This window comes from Poecilia latipinna, unplaced genomic scaffold (genome assembly GCF_001443285.1).
Source record: "Poecilia latipinna isolate Pla-1442-1.1 unplaced genomic scaffold, P_latipinna-1.0 Scaffold752, whole genome shotgun sequence".
In the NCBI taxonomy this organism is placed as follows: Eukaryota; Metazoa; Chordata; class Actinopteri; order Cyprinodontiformes; family Poeciliidae; genus Poecilia; species Poecilia latipinna.
In genome coordinates, this window is record NW_015113368.1 from 416,197 (window position 1) to 437,452 (window position 21,256).

The following is a 21,256-nucleotide window of genomic DNA, read 5'->3' on the forward strand; positions in this document are numbered from 1 at the left end:
GATTTTCAGTTCTTGACTGGATTAACCAAAGAAATTTTACCCAAAGAGGAAGTTTTAAACCATTGGTTCCAACAGTGAAAGAAAGTGTCAGTCATGTTAGACTAATATAAGAAAATACTCCTATCAGACACGAGACATTATTTAAACTCAATCATTAAATACTCATTTATTCAAATTCACTTTTTGCACTCACAGTCCGATCTAGAAAAACATCAGCATCAGCACGTGACATTGGACATTTTGGTCAAACATAAAAGAAACTGAAAAGAAAAATACACAAATGGCTGGCCTGCATCTCATTTAGCTTTTGTGTAAAACACAATGAGCACCAACCACGTCGGCCAACGCTTTGCTCAAGACTCGGTTTCACGCAGGCAGCCGCTTCTCTAACCAGTCAAGCATCCAAGCCAGTCAGGTTGACACTCAGTAGTTAGCACAACCAATTAAAGGGAGAACACCTCAAGAAAAGAAGAAGAAATAAAAATCACAAAACTCGTGACAAACAAGCTGCAAAATACAAAGAGTGATTTATAACATGGTTTAAGAAGGAAAACCCAATCTCTCAAAAAAAAACAAAAAAAACAACAAAGAAAGTGCTAGTTATTTTGAGTTGAATTTCGCACTGGCAGATTTGTTAGTCATAACCAACCATCAACAACCCAGTCCACGTATTCAGCCCAGTCTCGGAGTCCCATGAAGGATATTGCAGAATGGGGAACAGCGCAGCCAAGTCTCTTGTCTCTCTGGAGCTCTGCGTCCAGGATTGTGAATGTGAAGGACAAGATGGGCACCAGAGGAGAGTCGGGTGACTGAGGGGCTGTAAATCCTGTGCGGTTGGGCCAGCTGTGCGTTCGCTGTGGGAAACAGCACTGCAGCTACATCAGCGTTCCCTCAGGCGACATAGTGATACTGGTTGGGAATCTCCTTGTCACGCTCCATGTAGTCTCTGTCTATGAGCGACTCGATCCGCTTCTTCAGGTCTCCCGGCTGCGCAGAGGTCAGCAAAAATAGCAAAAAAAAAAACAAAAAACAATGAGATTTGGGTGTAAACGTAGGAAAGAATGAAACTGAAGACAAGTGGTTTTATAGGTCACCTTGACAGGAAACTTGAGCTGGTTGTAGAGCTCTGACACCAGCAGGTTATGACTCAGGGTTTTCCTCATCTTCATAATGCGCACAACAGCTGCATCGATCTGATACTGCCTGTCCTGAAAGACGCGCTCTGTGGTGCTCACCTGCTCCTCGACCTGCAGGAAATATGACAAGTTAAAAAAATAAAAAATAAATAACAGACTGCTCTGTTTAGAAAGGGATATATTAGTTGAAAGCTTGTGGTAAGTTAACACCAAATAAAATGCATTTAAAAAAAAAAAAGAGGAAGTATTGAATTTACAAGTACAGAAAACAGAAATATACCGTTTCCTTCATTTGAATCTGGTTGATCTTGATGCGGAACAGTTTGTGTTTAAAGTCATTGTTAAAATTGAAGCGATCTCCATCTTCCACGTCTTTCCCCCGGGGGTTCTTGTTGAGGACGCGCGCTTTCCCACAGGCCAGGGACTGCAGTGTTCGCCTGAGCTCTCCCTCCTCTGCGCAACACAACAAACAACAGTTAAAGCCACAGACGGCTCTCCCGCATCTCTGTGGCCGCTGCATATTTTAAGACGTGCATAACCTATTCCGGTAGCAGCACGGATCTCCTCCATGCTGAATTCCTCCCCTTCGTTGAACATGAGCAGCACCAGAGTTTGGAACAGGGAAACCTGCAGCTCCTTCTTGCCCTGCAGGACAAAACAGTTTCTGTAAAAGCAGGTCAAGTGATTGCCCATCTCAGAGCTCTGGTGATACGCATCAAGCTCTCACCTCTTTAAATTCTGCCTTTAGTACAGCATGGCCCAGTGTGGGCTGCCACTGCAGCTTCCTTCCACTGTGCTTCCCAAGGTAGAACAGCTTGAACACTTCCTGGAGTTTCACCATCTATCAAGAAGTTACAGCGGCAGCATGTGATTGGCTGGCCACGTTAAAGCCATGTGTTCTTGTCATTCTTGCAGCACAGCCACTCTTACCTCTGATGGGAGGTGAACCTCCATCGGTGTGTATGAAGGCCAGTAGCCCATGGTGAGGATGTTCACAGTGAGTTCTATGTTGCTTGGCTCACTCTGGTTCTGCATATACTGAATTGCAAAAGTTAAAGCACATAAATGTGTCATTAGCACTGCGGTGCGTTTAAGTCCTCCGTGCTGGGATGTCTCTGGTACCTGTTTGAACTGGATCATGATGTCTTTAGACAGCTCCATGTCCTTAAACATCCCCTCAAGCTTACTGGTGAAGGCTGCGCCACATTCTGCAAACGCACAAATATCACAGCTGACATGTTCCCATGCTCTACAAACACACACAGACTTCTTTGGGATTTAGTAGCTCAATTTATAATTTTGGCTTAATAAAACTGATAATTAAAACCTAACTTTTCTATTAAATTCTATACACAGTACCTTACAAAAATATTCATATACATTGTGTTTTTTTTTCCACAACTTGAATGACTTTTATATTGTATTTTTTGCAAATTGATTCAAGTTAAGCTCAGTTAATTATTCAAATAGTTTCTATCTAAGGAAACCCATATGTATTATCTTAGCTGCAAATCTTTTTGGGTATGCTTTTACTGGTTTTGCAAATATTAACACCAATATCCTTACCGTTCTTTGCAAAAACACTTCAATCAGAATATTTAGAGAACATCTTTGAACATCAGTTTGTAAGTCCTACAACATTGTAGATCTGAGGAACGTCATAGTTGCTTCTGTGTTTTTATGCTCTCTTTACCCAGCCTGTTGGTTTAGGTCAACAGACTTCCTATTTGTAAAGAAATATATTTAGTTTTTCCTTTTTTCCCCCCTCAATGCACAGATTTTTATTGCTATGCATTACAATAAAAATCTGCTGAATTGTGTGGCTGTAAAGTGAAAAGTTCAGGAGTTATGAACATTTTTATATTGCACTATATACCCAGAAAAGTATTCTATAATAATTTACTAAGTTAAAAAACAAGAAACTCACCATGTTTGAGTTTGGACAGCATGGACTTTTCAGCATCAACAGAGGCACTCTTACCAACCAGCAGACGCTTGGCCAAATCTTTCTTGTAAAAAGCCTCAAACACGTCTTTTCCTGCATGGACGAAGGCAGTCTTTGTTACTTTAGAACAGGTCTGACAATCACAGCGAAGCACGATTGTCCGTTCCGGAAGAGGTTCGTCCCTCATCCGTGTAGAGGTGTAACAGACCGTGAATGAAGCGGAAAATTATCATGATCTTGTCCAGGATTCTCTCCAGTTCCTCCTCTGTCGCCTCCTTGTTTCCAGCTCTTAACTTGGAGTCCACGTATTTAGCTGAACGGGAAGCAATAACCAGAAAACATGTATTCGTAGGCTGGAACTAATAAAGCACCAAAGCTAAACGAAAGTTAATGGGGCTAAAAAATGACTGTGAACGACTGTTATTCGTTTGACCTACCAATGAGTTCAGCAGGCTTGTTGGGCCTCTTGTTGATGAAGGTTTCGAAGGCCTCCTTCATGGCGTTGATGAACGCCTCATTGCGTGCAAAGCAGCTCTGCACAACATTGTCCATCTTGTCCTTGAAGTCCAAAAGATCCTGAACCATGTCCTTGTCCTTCTCTGGTGTGCAAACGATCTCCCCACCGAATGACTGCAACCAGAAGGTTTATTAAGGCTTTTCTGAGAAGTGACAAGACTAAAACATACATCTCTAATATGTCATATATGTGTTTAACATATTTACCTTGATATAGTCCCTCCAAAACTGCAGCAGCGTGGGCAGTCCTGCTTTTACCTTGCTGAAGAGCTGGTAGAGGAGGGCCAGCTCAGTGACACGGTTCTCATCAAGGAGATTGCTCAGACCTAACATAAAATGAACAACTAATTTTAAAGTCACAGCTAAAACTGTTACATCTACTAAAACAAAAGCTGTTCACTTCCAAAAAAAAAAAAAATCACTAAATACATTACATTGATATTTCACATGAGCATTATACTTTGGAAAAACTTAATTTTTTTCACTAAATAGGAGAAAAAAACAGTAACGTTATATGGGACTACGCCACGGCTCGAAAGAAAGTGATTATATTCATTATGAGGAATTTAAATAAATTAAACAGACGCACCTTTTTGTAGAACTGCGTTCATATGCTCTCCTAAAAGTTGTTTCTCGACACAGCAGATAAGGGGCTTCCTGTGAAATGATGAAAAGCAAAAAAATATGAATAATTTATAAAATAAGCTTATAGGGATTTAATATTATATGTTTTAATTAAGTTTTACCAACATCAACTCTTGCTCCCTTTTGTTTTGTAATGCTATGTTTTATAGTTTCACTCAAAAATTAACTTCTGTTAAACCGGAGGCCCTTGGACCTTATCGCAGCAGAAAATCCGTCTGAAGTTTAAACCTGTTAACAGCCAGAAGCGAGGGAACTTGCAGACATATTTTTGTTTTTACCTCTTGGTTGAAAGTAGATCATTTCTTAGCCTAATGTGGAGACATGAGTGATACCAGCTCTACCAGAACTCACTCAATCTACAACTCTATCAGTAGTAGAAAAAAATGTTTTCACAGTTACACCAATCAGGTTTACATGACTGTATCATTCTGTGCATGGGTTCAACCTATTTAAGAAAGGAAATCTTAAATAAACTGAAACAAACTTTGGGAATTCTATCATTTGTTTTCAGCCTGAGTGTCTCCTAAGGGCGAACAGAGATAGATGACTCAACAACAACAACAACATTCTGAATCTTACTGAGTGCTCTGGTCGAGGTAGCTCACAATTCGATCATTCTCCTCTTCTAAACGGCGAGCTACGTGGTGCAGGTATTCAGGCACCTAAACACAAAGACAGCATAGATTAAGACACCGATGATGCACTTGACCTCATAACCCCAGGATCTATTAAGAGTGCCTCTCACGTCTCTCTCCTGCATCAGCCGCTGTCCTTCAGCTGCATAGAGACGATTTGTTTCAGTCAAAAATCTCTCCTCAAAGGAGTCTTTGTAAACCTTTGAGCAAAAGAAAAGTAAAACACAGTCTTTATTTGTAGAAAAAAAAACGACCCCCGCAGCCTGCTGCCCCGTTACCGTCGGATACCTGCAGGTCTGACAGCATGCCCAGCAGGCTCCGCAGCAGACTGCGATCGACGGTCTCTCCGTTTCGCTCCAGTTCTATCTGCTCCAAAATGCCTTCCACCGTTCGCTTCTGGACCGCACTGTCGCTCACGATGTGTGTGCGGAACAGCTCCAGCCCGGTGTCCCTGCGGCGTACAAACCAGCATCAGCTTCCTGAACGCATCACTGGAAACACAACCGAGCCGACGGAAGCTCACCAGATGGAGGGCAGCAGAGAGTTCTGAAGCACATATGTTCGATCCAGGAAGAGAAAGATGCTTCGGATCATTATCTGGAAAGAGGGGAATCGTCATCTCGTCACCGACTAAGTGAACACCCTTGAACACTTCTGAGTTATAGGATTGAAGGTCAACTCTTACAGTTTGCCTGCAGTGGTCCTGCCAGCAGCGATTCATTCGCTTCAGGAAGGACAGGTTGTCCATCGACTCTGTGAGCTCCAGGTTAAGGGTAAAACCACAAACAAGCACCGTCACAACAACAACTTCTAATTTCACTGGGGAAAATGTCACTCATAAAGCTTTTAGCTCTTAACGCCAAAATGATTTTGAAAACAGCAACTAAACAAAATGAGAAAGTTTTGACTGTTAAAGCTACAAATTTATCAGCACAGTCGGCCAGCCAAATATTCCAACTGATGATCAATCGCCAAAGCGTCTCACCGGCTGTCGGGCTTCGTAAAGGTTTCTCCCGGTTTGGCTGACGAGGTTGTGGACAAATAAAAAGGATATTCTCTGAACTGATGGATCTGTGCCCGCACGTGGTCCTCGCAAACCTGCCGCAGCTGCTTGTACAGCGTGGGGGAGACTTTGTACGAACACAGGTTCTCCACGGCCTTTTAGGCGTTCCAGCGAAACGTTTGGCAAGAGTCGCAGGAAAAAGACGAGAAACACGTGAGAAAGTGAAGTCTTCAGACACAACTTCAGCCTTCTCCAAAGGAGACGTACTTAAGCAACTTGAATATTTATGCAAAACCGATTTCTAGAGACAGAACCTGAGACAAATTTTTCAGACCTGGAGCTTGATGTTTAACTACACCGACCTGATAGAGCTCTTCCAGGTTGTACTTGATGGAGGTGCTGTTCTGAATGGCACCCACCGCATCTCGAAGCTTCAGCCACGTGTCTTCTGTGTAGTTCTCTGCTAGTTTTGGCCTATCTGTTAAAACATAACAATAGACAGGATCAAACAAATTACTGATATGATTAACAAAAACAGGAGAAAAAAAAAAAAACTTTTCTCTACCAGTCAAAGGTGAGGTGACGACTATTCGTTCATTTAATGCCCCCAAACATTTAACTGCACTTTTTAAAAACATCCACTTCGACGTTTTAGTTCTCTGATATATTACTAAGCTTTTATGTCTTAATGTTTCCACAGAAATCTAAAACCTTTATAATGTATTTATTAAAGACCCACGTCAATTTTTATTGCTTTTTGATTTCAAAAGAACAACATTTTCCTACTGGCCGGGACTTTTTTTTGAACGGCTGACAAACTGCAGGTAGAGTATTTTCTACAAACAAAACCAACATGGTGGAAATTCCAAAAAGTGTTTTTGGTTCAAATTTTTTTTTTTTTTTTTTTTTGAGAACTTTTTGTTTTTGATATTTTAACAATTCTTATATATTTTTTTCTACTTTTTGCAAAATCTGCATATTTTTTCTTCTGCATTTGTAAAAGGCAAATTTTCAGATTTAAAGTTTAATGAGAAATTCAATTCTTTAAACATATGGATATATTCTGCTGCTGAAACATAAAAAAAAAAAAAAAAAAAAGAGCAGGTCTGAGATTCCCACAATAACCCAGAGTAAAACTTTTTGTGGCATGGTTAAAAAAAATAATAATTATAATTATAACTGTGAATAAATTCTCTAAAGCTGTAAAGAAGGCTTTTCCTTCTTTTAGATAGCTGAAAGGTAGTGTGCAGAAACGAGAGGGGGAGGGGCAGACTACTCTATTCCTACAGCAGCCAGAAAAAAATCTCTGATTACGCTGGCACTTTCTCAGTCTTCTCAATAAAAGGACTTTAAACCGTAGCTACAATAGGACTGAAAATATCAAATGTTTCAAAACCTTGTTACCTTGATGCTGAGTTTGAACTGAATATTGTAGTACACACCACATCAAGGGTTTATTGGAGTAAACATTTAACCAGAGAAGCGGCCTACATTAATAACACCATAAGTTGCAAAGTTGTGATTTCATTCAGCTGAGATCCATAAATAGACAAATACACTTTTTGGTGAGCCTGCTTTACCAAGATAAGAGGAATTCTACATGGAAAGTGATAATCTCAGGAGGAAATAACACAACTAATTGCTTAAAAATATGAAGCATGTAAGACAAAATAAAATCACTCCATATCTCCACTCTTTCAAATGAAAGCGTGAGCAATTTGGTTGGTTTTAAAACAGCAGGCTTTAGGAGCAAATTATTTTTTAAATAAAACAACAAAGAAAAAAAACTGTTACACACAATCTTCTGTAGTATGACTTGAGACCTCCACCCTCCACTGTTGCTGATGCTGTGGGGGTAAAAAGCACTACAGTGACAGTACCTTTGAAGTTTTTGATCACTAATTTCTTTGAGGCGCCTGTTTTGCCTGAAGTCCTGGCCATCCCGTTGGTGCTGTGCTCGGTCAGAGCCGAGAAGCTGGCCCTCTTGTCCTGTCGGGTGTCCTCTGCCATTATCAGATTAGCGCTTTGGCTTACCGCTGTGTGCTTCAAAGTGTTTTTGCTAAGTTACTGCTGGATTGTCCTGTTGCCTGTTTTGTTCGCTTTCAGCAATGCAGTCCCTTCGTTGAACTAGATTGTCTCTGGATGGCACCACAGGAAGTCTATTTAAAGTACATGATGTTGCAAAAACTTGAAAAACACAACGCTAGGTGAGCATAAAAAATAAACTAGAGACAGCTAAGTAAACACATAGCTAGCTAACGGAGTGTTATCTAAAACTGCAGCACACTTTTCGTCCCATTCGCCACTTTTCTTTTTAGCTTTGTAGGCTAGTCCATGTCAGTGCGGACTACATACGGATTTTAACCAGCTCAGTTAGTGTGTTGGGCAAAAGAAAAGAGGAGCTCCAACGCGACTTAGTTAGCGTTGACATGTTCGACTCATGTTGTTGGTAGCTGTCTTTACCATTTAGCTAGCTAGCATAACAAAATGGCTTTTCTCAGACGGGCTCCCTTCGACAGGTGCGTTCATGAGTGGCTCGGATTTTCACCTGTAATAAGTCTTGTCTGTACTTTGACTGTAGATTCCTGTAGATTCTAAACTTTTTATTCTACTTACATATATGTATCAACTCAACATTTTCAGCCTCTCAAGAACTAAAGTGAAATAACAATCACTTTAGTTCTTATTATTGTTACATGAGACTAAAAACCAGTCCCCAACTGAGATTGTATATGTATTTTCTTTTGAATTGTGTTTATTATAACTTTAAACGTATTTATAAAATATATGATTTATATTTACAGTGGTAAGGAAGTATAGATATGACGTACTTAGAACCACTTGCTTCATTGACACTGCAAGTAGAGCTTTATTTAAAAAAAGTGTTAACAAAATCAACTTGATCAAATGTTAATTGTCTCCAAGTTTTTTCTTTTATTTCTTTCGTTTTTTTAAATCCTCCCGACCCCACTAGGGACAAGGCTGTACAGAAAATGGATGGATGGATGGAATTGCCCACTGTAATGTGTTGATTATTAGTCTTTGCAGATTTCCTCCCCGCCCGGATGGTCTTGAACGCACCTGCGTTCCACCTGCAGTCAGCGGAGGTTCAGATGGGAGGCTGTTTTACTTTGGATCGGAAGGACCCGAGCAGTAAAAACGAAAAATTTCCTCAGTGTGGCTCGGTGCCTTCTTGGACACCATGGCTAGATTGATGTGTATTTTTACAAACAACCCATGACGGCTGCCTCCAGAGCATTAGGGCTCGCCTTTTGGTGCTGATTCGGCCTGTCTGCAGCGGTAGGTATCGTAGCTGCTAACACCGACAACTCCACCACAAACTCGGCTGGGAGTTGGTCCGCCGAGCATCAGATCAAGAGATGAGTGATCGACTGGATTCATGGCTTTTTATTTATTTATTTTTCTATTTTTGAAGCAGACACGCACATGAAACAGCAAACCAGCTCAGCTGATTTGAACCCACACTGAAAATCTCCCATTTCAGTCACATAATTGGAAATCCAATAACTATAAGAAATATTGTTAGCTTTAGCCTGGCTAGAACGGTGTAAGCTAATGGCAGCTTCACCAGTAAGATTCCCACGGATTTTTAAGAAAGCGAGAACCCATTTCAATCTTCATTGAATGGTGTCAACATGTAAACACAATACCCTGTTTTCTGACAGTTGGGTTTTACCTCGGAGGGAACTTTTCATGCCGTTTTTGGGCGCTTGGTTTGGGAAGCTAACAGGGAGCTAAAGCCAATCCTGAAGCAAGAAAGAGAAAGTCTCCAATTCCTTCCCTCTTTCTTTTCTCGAATACTTGTATACGTGCTTAAGAATCCGTACATGCCTATATATGTTGCAAATGTCTTTATATTAATGATTTTAACGGCCAGGAAGTACAGAGTCACGTGCTTCATGTACAGCTGTGTTGAAATCTGCAGTCATCGCCATGTGATACAGTTGTATGGAAAACCGTTTCAGGAAGTATTGATCACTAGCATTGACTTCTGGGAAGATTAAAAACATTAACTTGACTTTATTTCAATTGCGATCAGATTGCATTAAACAATCTCAATAAACGCAACTTGACCCTCAGGGAACATTTCGTTGTTCTCCTGTAAAGATATTCTAAAAGTAATGACAGCCAAAATGTAAACAGAAATAAAGGCTGTAAAGGCTACAACTAGGGGTGGGAAATCGTTGTTTATCGTTATTGTAAAATTCTTCTAGTCGTCATAAGATGTTTGAGTTGTTGTGACAGCTTTACTTGATGATGTTTGCAGAACTCCTCTTCGTCCCTCCAAAAAAATATTTCCAAGCTTAGGTCTACGCGAGCAGCAACAAACAGCACAATCTTTCAAAATATGATTAAATTTGCTTGTTGTTTGCTGCTTAGCAATAGAACTGCATTACCTATGTACTAATGGGTCCCAACATTGTCTATAAATAGTATTTTTCCTAAGTGCAGTCCCTGTGTCTGTGGGCTTTGGCAGCAGGAAGGTGCAGTCCCGCCATGAAGTCTGTTGCTAAAAAAGACTGCAGTGGTTTCTTTTTATGACTTCCTATCATCACTTTTTTTTTTTATCTTCAACAAACTAAATACCACAAGATATTAGGATAAACTCCATTTTGACTTCAAAAGTCTATAAAGCCTATTTGTAGCTCTAATGGATAATTATTAATATTACACAAGATTAGTAAGCTTGTCCCCATTTATACTTCAAAGCATATGTTCCCATCCTTTATTGGATTTTTATTAAACACAAAAAGCACATCGAAGGACCCTCTCTTGATTTAGACAGTGGGGGAAATTTTGCAAATCGTATATAATGAACCAGGGTTGAGTACTTCACCTGCCTGATGACCATTCAGAGCTGATTTATTTATTTATTTTTTTTAACCTTTAGGCTAAATCCTAACAAATGAATATGCATATTTTTATTGTAAATCCCTTGCAGCGTTTAATACAGTGGATTAAATTGTAGAGAGTTTAAATTAATCGGGGCTTGCACACAGTTGAGGGCGTACTTAATTTTTTACGGCGCTGAGTGGATCGCGATGCTTCCACAAAATTAGACAAACAAAAATAAAGGTCTGAACTGACCTTTTGTACATTTCCAGGGTTAGAACGTCTTTCTTAGAGAAATGATCCTGTGAAATACTCAACCCTTTTCTTATGGCTAGGTTCATGTTAAAAGGGTCCGAGCTGCCTGACGGTGGTAACATTTATTTTCATTAAATCAACTACTTCCTCTCTCCGTCTGTCTTCGTGCGGTTTTACTGACGCCTGTCTTCTGCTGTTTAGCCTAGATGCCTTGGCTGAGATGAGCGTGAAGGCTTTTGAGCTTGTTCCCGCCGTGGAGCGCGACCTCCTCATGGGCGACAAGGCTCGCATCAACATTGAGTGCATCGAATGCTGCGGGAAACACTTGTATGTGGGCACCAACGACTGCTTCATCCACCACTTCCTCCTGGACGAGGTCGCTTCCTCCAAAGGCAAGCTGAGCTACTCGACCCAGAAGCTGCTGCACAAATACCTCGGCCTCAAGAAGCCCGTCGCCGAGCTGCGTGCCGCCTCCGCTCTGGAGCGTCTCATAGTGCTTTGCGATGGAATGGTGTTCCTCGTCGACATGGTGACTCTGGAGTCGGTTCCCTCGGCAGCTGGCGGCGGGGCCAAAATCCGAGGCGTGACCACGTTCTGCGTCAACGAGAACCCCGTCAACGGGGACCCGTTCTGCGTGGAGATGGGCGTGCTGTCGTCCAAGAGGCGGACGGTTCAGGTTTACATGGTCTACGAGGACAGAGTGCAGTTGGTCAAGGAGGTGAATACTCCGGAGCAGCCGTGCGCCGTCAGCATCGATGGGTACTTCCTGTGCTTGGCCCTCACGACGCAGTACGTGATCCTTAACTACAACACAGGAGCTTCGCAGGAGCTCTTCCCTTACAACAGCGAGGAGAGGAGGCCCATTGTGAAGAGGATCAGCCGGGAGGAGTTCCTCCTTGCCGCTCCCGGCGGCCTCGGTGAGTTTATCGACGGTGGCTTGAAAAGTTGGGAGTTCTGCCGAGAGCAAAAGCTGCGCTCCATATCCACCTACAAGAATCGGCTTTGCACCTTGTACTGAAGCAAATTTTTCCTCTTGTTTTAGGTTGTAGAGTTAGTTTTGCTTAGACAGTCTTGTTTCTGTTCCCAGAAACAAAAGTCTATTACATGCTGAAAGTTACAATATTTGTTACATAGTCAGTGAAGAGTCCAGCTTTCCCAGTCTTTCTAAAGTTTGAAAGGTTTTAACTCTACCTTGTTGTGTTCAGTGAAAGTTTTTTTTTGTTTTTTTTCTCCTCCCTCTTCATCCCGCCTCCAGGGATGTTCGCCAACTCAGACGGAGCGTCTCAGCGGGCTCCCGTTAACTGGTCAGAGAGCGTGATTGCCGCCGCTGTGTGTTTTCCGTACGTGGTGGCTTTGGACGAGAACTTCGTCACCATCCACAGCATGTTGGACCAACAACTGAAACAGACTCTTTCCTTCAGGGACGGACGCCTTCTGCAAGATTTTGAAGGTGTGCTCGCAACCTCTGGGTTTCACATGCCATCAAAAATGTTTAAGTGGTTAAAATATAGAGATGATCTTTTTTTTTTTTTACAGCCACTCAAATTACTGTCTTCTTAGCTGTAGTGTTTCTGTTTAGATGGTTAGTTTCATTGTCTTTCGCTTACGTTAAGCTTCAGCATTCCACAGGTTGGAACACCTTTGCAAGGCTCTATATATATAAAAAAGATCCTAATATAAACTTTTCTTGTTTGCCAAATGTTGATTATAAAATAACAAAACTGATCTCGTTTTAGAGCTGAACACCCTTTAATAGTTGCTTTGCATAGCGGTGGATTAAAGAGAGGATGAGTCGACTGGCTCTCCTTAAAACAAACACACGCGCAGTCACAGTCTGAGTGTGTGAGCGTTGTTTTGTGTTTTAGGTAAAGTCATGCTGGCTTCCACCAAGTCTGTTTACGTCCTGGTTCCACTGCCACTGGAGAGACAGATACAAGACTTACTGGCTGGCCACAGAGTGGAGGAAGCGCTGGTCTTAACCGAGGGAGCTCAGAGAAATATTCCCAAAGACAAGTTCCAGGTAAATATCAGCAGGTCGTTTCAATGGAAAGACCAAATACGAGGCCTAAAAGAACTACTGATGCCAGGCTGATGGTGTGTATATGCCTTAGGGTACAAATGAGAAACGGAAACTTTTAATCAACTCATGGTGCTATAATTATAGGACACACACCAAATCCTGTTTGCATAGAAGGTAAAAAAAAAAAAAAAACCTTCAGTTTGTCTGGATTTAATGAAGCAAAATGTAAATAAACAAGCTTCTTAAACGTTTGTTTTCTATATACACCAGCGGTGTGGACTTGAGTCATGAGACTTGAAGCAGAGTCGGACTTGAGTCAAAATGTATATATATATATATATATATATATAGAGTCAAAAAATGTTATATGTCTTTAGAAATTTTAATGTACAGTAGTGAGACTTTCTGCTATTAATTTAGATTTTTAGCCCTGTGCAGGTCTAAAAGTGTTTTCGAGGGGTTTAGGACAATTTTTTTTAGTTTCCATACACACATTTTTAAGGGGTTAGTGAAAATGCAGAATTTAATTTACTTTCACAAATGAAAAGGCAATCAAAATAAACATTTCTGGATGTAACATCTGGGCTAAAATGACTGACAGAGGCAGCATGATTTCTTTTTGACATTTGAGCGTACATAGAGAGAATGAGTCCAAGCTCTTATTGTGATTAATGCCAGTTAATCTTAATAGTTAATGCCAGCTACGTGACTATGTTACTTTCCTTTGCTTGGTAATTAAATCTCGCAGAATAGAAAGACGTTTTAAAATCTTGGGATGAGGTTGCTTTCTTTTTTTCTTTTGATATTTTGAAACTTTTTCTGTTGAACTGAACAGCAAGAGGAGATTACTGATAGATATTTACTTAAGAATTTAGATATTTTAAGTCATCGCTCTGTTATAAAATTACATATTTGATCAATTACTTTGCTTAGGATGGAAAAATGTCATGTTGTACTTGGCGCACTTTTTAATTTCTGTAGTGACATTTTTCTTTCCATTGTTGCCACTTTCTTCAGATTTTGCACAGAAGAATCCTTCAGCAGGCAGGGTTCATAAAGTTTGGCCAGCTTCAGTTCCTGGAGGCTAAAGAACACTTTAGGTAACAGCTGGAGTTCCTTTTTCTTGACGTCTCAACCCTTCCACGAGAACCATCCGATTCTTGTGAATTTTTCTTCCCTTGTGCATCTCGTGCGCTTCAATTTCATCATTGCTGTAAAGGTTTACGTAAAGTGACAGCCTCATCTCAACTCATTAAGGCTACTCCTGTAATTGCTGACATTATTTTGTCTTTTTCATATTTCAAAAACCGTTGGAGATTTTAATAATTACCATTTTCAATAATTTGATAAAAGATGCGATGTTTTCGGAAATAAGTTGCTTATATCCTTTTCTATGTCTTTGTCTTTCTATTGACACCTCCAAAAAGGAGCTTCATGTAATTTGATAAATGTGTCGGTCTTGTATGACAAATATTAGTCTTTTTTATTTTTATTTTTTTGTCTTTTGATACGTCATATGAAATATCTTGAATTGTTCCAGGAAGGGTGAGCTGGATGTGCGGGAGCTCATCTCTCTCTACCCCCTGCTGCTACCGGCTTCCTCCTCGTTCATGCGCTGCCACCCTCCTCTTCACGAGTTCGCGGATCTCAACCACCTGGCACAAGGCGACCAGGAGAAAGTGCTGCGATGCAAGAAATTCCTCATCAGCTATCTGGGAGAGGTAACCCGGATTAAAATAGCCTCGTAGTCTAGCAGCGCGTCGCGCGGTTGTGCGGCTTTATGTTGCGTTTTTTTCCCCCCTCCTTCCGTTCAGGTTCGCAGCACCGACGTGGTGAACGGCTGCAGAGACGACGTGGACACGGCTCTGCTGAAGCTCTACGCCGAGCAGGATCACGACAGCCTGCTGGACCTGCTGGCCTCGGACAATTCCTGCGTGCTCACAGACAGCGTTCCGTGGCTGGAGAAGTATCACAAGTGCGTATGCTGCTGCGATTGTTCGTCCGGTTTAAAGTAGGGCTGCAGCGAGTAACCGTGACGAGTCGATTGCTGGAGTAATCGTCTGCTAGTTAAGTAATCGATTAGCCGGTGCAGACTCAAAAAAAGGCTGAAAGTACAACACAGTCAGAACAGTAATTAAGTCAAAACTGTACAGAAATATATGCGTTTTGCATTTAAGATAAAAAAAAAAACTGTAAATATGTTCTACTCGGAACTCCTATAGTGGCTTTAACTGGTTAATCCAAACATGAATCATCAGATTAGCCGGTCATTGTATTGATGGTAAGTCAAACAGAAAGGGGCTGAGCTTTTCACATGTTGGTGTTTGAAGTATTTTTTTTATTATTTTTTTTAGCTGTAGATGATCAGGAGTACACTAAAGAAACCTGTACTACTTTCTTATTTAGAAAAGTGAACAGAATTATTTGTTTATTTTTTGTCTTTTAATGTATTTCTAATATTGTCCAAAATGAGACAAAGGGGTTAAATTAAATATCTACAGAATGTGCCTTTTTTTTTTTTAGATCAAATTAATCCATAGAAAAATCAATTACTAAAATAATAATTAGTCGCAGCCTGAGTTAAAAGATATAATTTTAGTTGACATTGTGTCGGGGAGTTTTAACACGAACTGGAAAAAAAACATTTCTGACGGTGATTTGGTCATGAGTGTGTGTTGGAACCCTGCCGCATGGAAAATGCAGATTCCTTATTAAAATGTCCATTTCTTTACAGCGGATCAAGACCCAAATATTACACTGTGATTTCTTTATCAGCTCTATAAGAAGCGAGAACTTTCAATTATTAATCTCAGCGATTCTGTTTAAACTCCGAGCAAATTGGCATGTAGAGTTGGAAGGGAGGATTACCGTGGGAATCGGTATGGTTTCCATTAATTATTGCAGCGATGAAATTGACCAATTCCTAAAGGATTGTCCGAGGCGAGCCTTTGTTGGGTAAATACCGCTCATTGTCCCGTGCTGTTAATTAACTTCCCGATGAAGCTGTTAAATCCGTGTCCGGTTCAACCAGGCCGGTTTAATTACTCGGCACAGAAATGTAATTATGTTTTTGAAGCTCCACTCAATCCGCTCTTTTTATTTCTCTCAGATATTTTGCACTCGGGCTTCTCTATCATTTTAACGGGCAGGACGCGGCAGCGCTAAAGGTTTGTATTCCTACGATTTGTTTTTTTTTTTTTTTCCAAAAATAAACAGAACCTGCACCAGATCACTAACGTCTTCTCTTTTGTTTTTGTTTTTTTTGTTTTTCTTTAGCTGTGGATTCGCATTGTAGATGGCGAACTGCAGGACTCCACCAGATCCGATCTGTATGAGTACATCGTGGACTTCCTCTGCTGCTCTTCCAGTATGGAGATTGTGTGGAAATATGCAGACTGGGCTCTGCAGAAGGATCCCACCGTAGGTTCCCAAAAATGTAACTCCGATGTCTGACTTTTGGTGCAGCTTTGACGCAAATATTATCTTCTTCAACATTTGTTTTCTGGGAAGATTCAACTTCCCACTTTTCATGGCTACAGTATGTTTACTTCTCTTCTTCATTCATAATATTTACTGTGTATTCTCTTCAGCCATATAATTAAAGGTGTTTTTTTTTTGTTTTTTTTTTTTTTTTTTTTTACAAAAAAAACAAAATGAGTTCACTTTTCTTTTGCACACGGTTGTGAAATCTGCAAAATAAAGTATTTAGGAACTTCCACAGACCCTGCGGTTCTCTTCAAACAGATGTGTTTGACCATTTCAGAGTTTTTATTTGTTTTGTTTTTTTTCCTTTTCTTTATAGACAGGTATCCGGATCTTTACTAAGAGGCCCGTCGGCAAAGATCGATCAGAGGTGAACCCAGATGAAGTCATCGCCTACCTGGGGAAACACAGCCAGGCTCTGCTTCTCTACTTGGAGCATCTTGTGTTGGAGAGAAAAATGCAGGTAAAAGAAAAAGAGTTTATTAGATGTAACGCTTACTTGGGGATACAGTTGGGGAAAAAAAATGCAAGAACATATCTTGAGCTTACAAGTCCCACAACCAGGACTTGTAAGCTCTTTGAATCAAATAAATGTGATCTGAATTCACAAATCCTGCAGCATAAGTACTACTGCTTGTGAAAATGGGTGGTTGCATTGATAACCTAGCCAGACCCAAACACAGCAACGGGTCATCATGTTACTATATAGATGGATTTGACTATTTCTGGGGTCGTTTTTCCCTTCTTGTTGTGCAGAAAGAGAAGTTCCACACACACCTGGTCGTGTTGTACCTGGACAGGGTCAGGCTGCTGCTGTCGGAGTCGCCGACTGACGAGGGGCAGCTGACCAGAGCCAGAGAGAAGCTCCAAGCCATGCTCAGGGAGTCCGACTTATACCGTGTACAGTTTGTTTTAGGTGAACACAAACCACCCAGTGCAACAGGAATATTTATTTTACAGTCAGTGAGATCATTTTTCAGATTGAAGCTCATTATTTGTTTTGTTTTGTTTGTTTTTTTTTAAATCTGATTAAACCCTGGTTAGGTAAAATGGAGAGCTGTGACAAGCTGCTGCTAGAGCGTGCAACACTGCATGGGAAATTAGAGGAGCACGACAAAGCGCTGCACATCCTGGTCCACAAACTCAGAGACTTCCCGTCCGCCGAGGCCTTTTGCATCTGGGCCTCGTCCAGTCGCGATCCAGCATATCGACAGCGGTTGTTCCACCTCCTCCTGGGGGTCTACCTCGACGGCAGCCCTCCTGGGAAAGGTCAAGCGGCTGACGGCGGCGGCGGCGAGATGGAGATGGCGGCCGTGGATCTGTTAAACAGGCACGGCGAGGTGTTCGACGCCGTCCGCGTCCTACGGATGCTCCCGGAGAGCTGGTCGCTGCAGCTGCTGAGGCCTTTCTTGAACCGGGCCATCAGGGCCAGCATGCACGCCGGCCGGACCTCCCAGATCGCTCTGGGCCTCGCCCGCTCTGAGAACGTGCAGCTGCTGCACGACAGGGTGAGCAACACAGGAGAGCACTAAAAGCTGAATGACAAGATTTATCTGCTTTCCTAAACAGTCCACTTATTTGTTCATGAATATATATGTTTTTTTAACCAAATGTTGGTTATGCTTTAATTGATGGTACCAGCTAATTAAATTAGTGGGCTTTATAGACTTTAACTTTGTTGTTTCTTATGTGCTGGTAGGTGTTTTTGAATATTTTGCCTTTTTTAAGGCTGGGCCAGATTCCACAGAAGTGTTTAACGGACAGAGTTAATTCAAGAACATTAAGTGTTTAACAAGATCGTTTCTCATTTAAACCAATAAAAAAAAAAAAGTTAGAACAAGATGCAAAACTCGCTGAAATGATCCACTTTCTCATTTTAACGAAAAACTTTGAGCGAGTTTTGCGTCTGATGAGATTTTCTCACTTAAAAAAAAAAAAAAAAAACTTTCTCGTTTTATATCTCGTCATAACGAGAGCATTGCTCATTTTAACGAGATGTGAAAATGCGCTCTGACAGATTACGACTCGGAAAGGTGCAGACGGCCTGCCGTGACTTTCCATCCTCTCCCCGTGGCATCAAAGGATGCTACAACCTTTCTTATTTAAGAGAATACATTTAGGTTTTAATGAGATGTATAAATTTCATTCTTAAGTTTTTTTTTTTTAATGGCGAAAACTCTTTTTAACGAGTTTTGCATGTCGTAACAAAGTTTTCTCGTTTAAATGAAATTAATTTATTTTCCAGCTCTGGCAGTTAAACGCTTCCATAAGTCGGTTCGGTCAAACTTGCATTTTAAATGTACTTAAACCCATTTTTAATTTGGAACTAATAATAAAAATATAAATCAACCGAGGCGCATAATCACAAAGTCTGATCAGACGTTATTCTTGCTCCTTCTTCTGAATAGTTGATACTCGATTTCGAAATATTGCACAAAAAAAAAAAAAAGATTTCATATTTGATTTGTTGCAACTCGCGTTTTCTTCCTCTACAGTTAAAAGAGCGGAGGAAACCTATCGTCGTGTCGGAGAAGAAGGGATGCCACCTGTGCCACAACACCTTCAGTGAGCCCAGCGTGGTCTGTCTGCCCGGAGGAGTGCCTGTCCACGTCCACTGCGCCGCACAGAGAGTAAGAGACTCTCCCACAAAGAGACAGTTAGCCAATAGCGGTAACCACACGTGAGACTAAACGTTTCCCCGCTGCTGTCTGATGTGCGACCGGAGGCTGCAGTCCTGTTGGGAGAACAAGAGGCACAGAGGAGAAACCAGTTTCAGCCGTGGCGTGAAGACCACAGAGGGAGCCGGCTCAGTGCCGCTGAGTTCAGCTCAGTTCGGTTCACGTGCGCCACACGTGCAGATTTAGAAATCCCAGCTCAGTTTCTTTCCGCATCCGTCCCGTCTTCACTCAAAAAAGGTGAAACCCTGAATTGGATAAACAAAAATTAACAGATGATTTTTTTTTTTTCTTATTATTTTTAGTCCCGTTTCAAATATTTGTGAAGCATGGAATAATAGCAAGACTCCTCCAGTTCTTGTCCAAGTCAGTTTGTGGTGTTGTTCTGCCCTGACGTGCGCGCTGCACGCCCAGGTTTTAATGTGAAATACTGCAAAGGCACTTTCTTTGTGTGTGTCTTTTGCAAGAGCTGGTGTCTCTGTTGCCGCCTCCCCGTCCTCCTCTGCAAACATCAGTCGTTTCTGTATCACAGCGTTTCACATGGCAACACTTTGATCCGACCTATTGCTACGTTTTGATTATTATCCAAGTAAAAAAAAAAGAAAAAACTTGGTGACCTGTGGAGTCTATGAGGAAAAGACATGATGAGCTCTTATGGATAATTAGTGGAGAAATGTACATTTGAATGCAGCTTCAGATGCAAATAAGGGAATTGAAAGAAAACTGAAACCTGTACAATGAATTAAATGTTATACCCCCCCATTGAAAATATGGGGGGGGGGGATCTTACTGTCTGGCTTTGACTAATAAAAAATGGTTTCCATTCTACTTTCGGCTTCTGTTACACTGAAGATGCTTTTACAAATGAAGTGCACTCCAGTTCAAATTAAATCAAATTTCACCTCATTGTCAACAGCAGTGTCTTTGATCTCCAACCCACGACTCTCCCGCCTCAAGACGCCCAGCTGCCTCACAGAGCCATATTGTCATATTCCAAAAAAAAAAAAAAAAGGCAAAAGCTTTTCAAAATAAACAGGTTTCATTTACTTCGTAAATTCCTTTCGTTAGTCGAATGAAATGCAGAGATGGATTGGGCAGAAAGCGATGTAGATAGTGAATAATCATCTGTGCTCTGAAGAATAGCTCTCAGCATCACATTGTTTTCTGTCATTAATCCCGAACAAACACCACACAAGAAAGAAGAAAATGAAAGGCAATCTTGAACAACCTTCAAGTACTTTTAAGTGGGAACATGAATAATTAAAACATTTTTTTTCCAGGGTTACCGACAGCAGCACAGAACAGGAGAACAACAAACAATTTTCCATGTAAATTTCTTCAGGGTGGTGTACCTCGTGCAAATATGGAAAAATAAAAATCGTACCCAAGAAGGGACAGCTTGGCTGAACCTTCAGGTTAGATTTTGGAGGCTCTGCGTTATGCCAGCATTAAATTTTACCCTTAAACGTCACACTAGAAGTATGACGCACATTTAAATAATTGACATAGCTTAAAACGTAGCGAATGTTAAATTTTTTAAACACCTAAGTCCCAATTAATAATTTGATTCAGACTAATGAATAGTCATTAATGAAGGCAATTTCTCCTCTTTTTATTACTGTAATTGTTTTGGTGCAAGAAATGCGACTATTTAATCTGCAAAAATAAATCTGGCCACACGATGGCAGTATTGTGTAACATTTAAAACGACAGCAACGTGCAGGCCTTCAGAATGGCTACATCTAACATGAATATATGCAGTTCAAATAACTAAGTATGTTCTCTTCATTTATTACATGCCACAGATATTATTTTGCACTGCAGAGAGTAAAACAGCATCTAACAGCATCTGACACTCGCAGACGATGGATTTCTAACGAAAATGTGCCAGTGGCGCATATATCATTTCAACTTTTCTCTTTCATTGGAAAATGTGGGTAAAACCACAACAACAACAAAAAGTTTTATCATGAACTGCTTTGGTGGCCCAAGAACATACCCAAATGGCTTAATTCTTCTTAGCTTTCAAAGCTGCCTGCTTCAGAGTTATGGTTTTAACCTTTGTGCTGTGGCACCCCCATGGAAAACG

At 41.0% G+C, this 21,256-nt stretch overlaps 2 protein-coding genes across 3 annotated transcripts; one reads left to right on the forward strand and one right to left on the reverse strand.

Annotated features, from left to right (window-relative positions):
• Positions 1-141: 141 nt before the first annotated feature.
• Positions 142-8,356, reverse strand: cul4a (cullin 4A). The gene is made up of 20 exons (XM_015045892.1): positions 7,761-8,356; positions 6,243-6,358; positions 5,932-6,035; positions 5,563-5,632; positions 5,401-5,474; positions 5,166-5,328; positions 4,988-5,077; positions 4,822-4,904; positions 4,187-4,254; positions 3,805-3,923; positions 3,519-3,711; positions 3,290-3,394; positions 3,064-3,174; positions 2,259-2,344; positions 2,067-2,174; positions 1,864-1,977; positions 1,676-1,781; positions 1,417-1,589; positions 1,095-1,247; positions 142-987 (listed from the first exon to the last, which is right to left on the reverse strand). Exons 1-20 carry the CDS (start codon positions 7,888-7,890, stop codon positions 892-894), a joined length of 2,262 nt encoding a protein of 753 aa, XP_014901378.1. The 5' UTR covers positions 7,891-8,356; the 3' UTR covers positions 142-891.
• A 300-nt stretch (positions 8,357-8,656) lies between these two features.
• tgfbrap1 (transforming growth factor, beta receptor associated protein 1) lies at positions 8,657-21,110 on the forward strand. Of its 2 annotated transcripts, none has more exons than XM_015045890.1 (13): positions 8,657-9,180; positions 11,191-11,906; positions 12,245-12,439; positions 12,855-13,009; positions 14,027-14,109; positions 14,550-14,730; positions 14,824-14,984; positions 16,119-16,176; positions 16,286-16,429; positions 16,812-16,955; positions 17,249-17,408; positions 17,537-18,000; positions 18,988-21,110. In XM_015045890.1, exons 2-13 carry the CDS (start codon positions 11,210-11,212, stop codon positions 19,174-19,176), a joined length of 2,631 nt encoding a protein of 876 aa, XP_014901376.1. In that variant the 5' UTR covers positions 8,657-9,180; positions 11,191-11,209; the 3' UTR covers positions 19,177-21,110. The 2 variants fall into 2 exon arrangements, with proteins under 2 accessions (XP_014901376.1, XP_014901377.1); XM_015045891.1 differs by having other exon boundaries at positions 11,196-11,906.
• Positions 21,111-21,256: the final 146 nt, after the last annotated feature.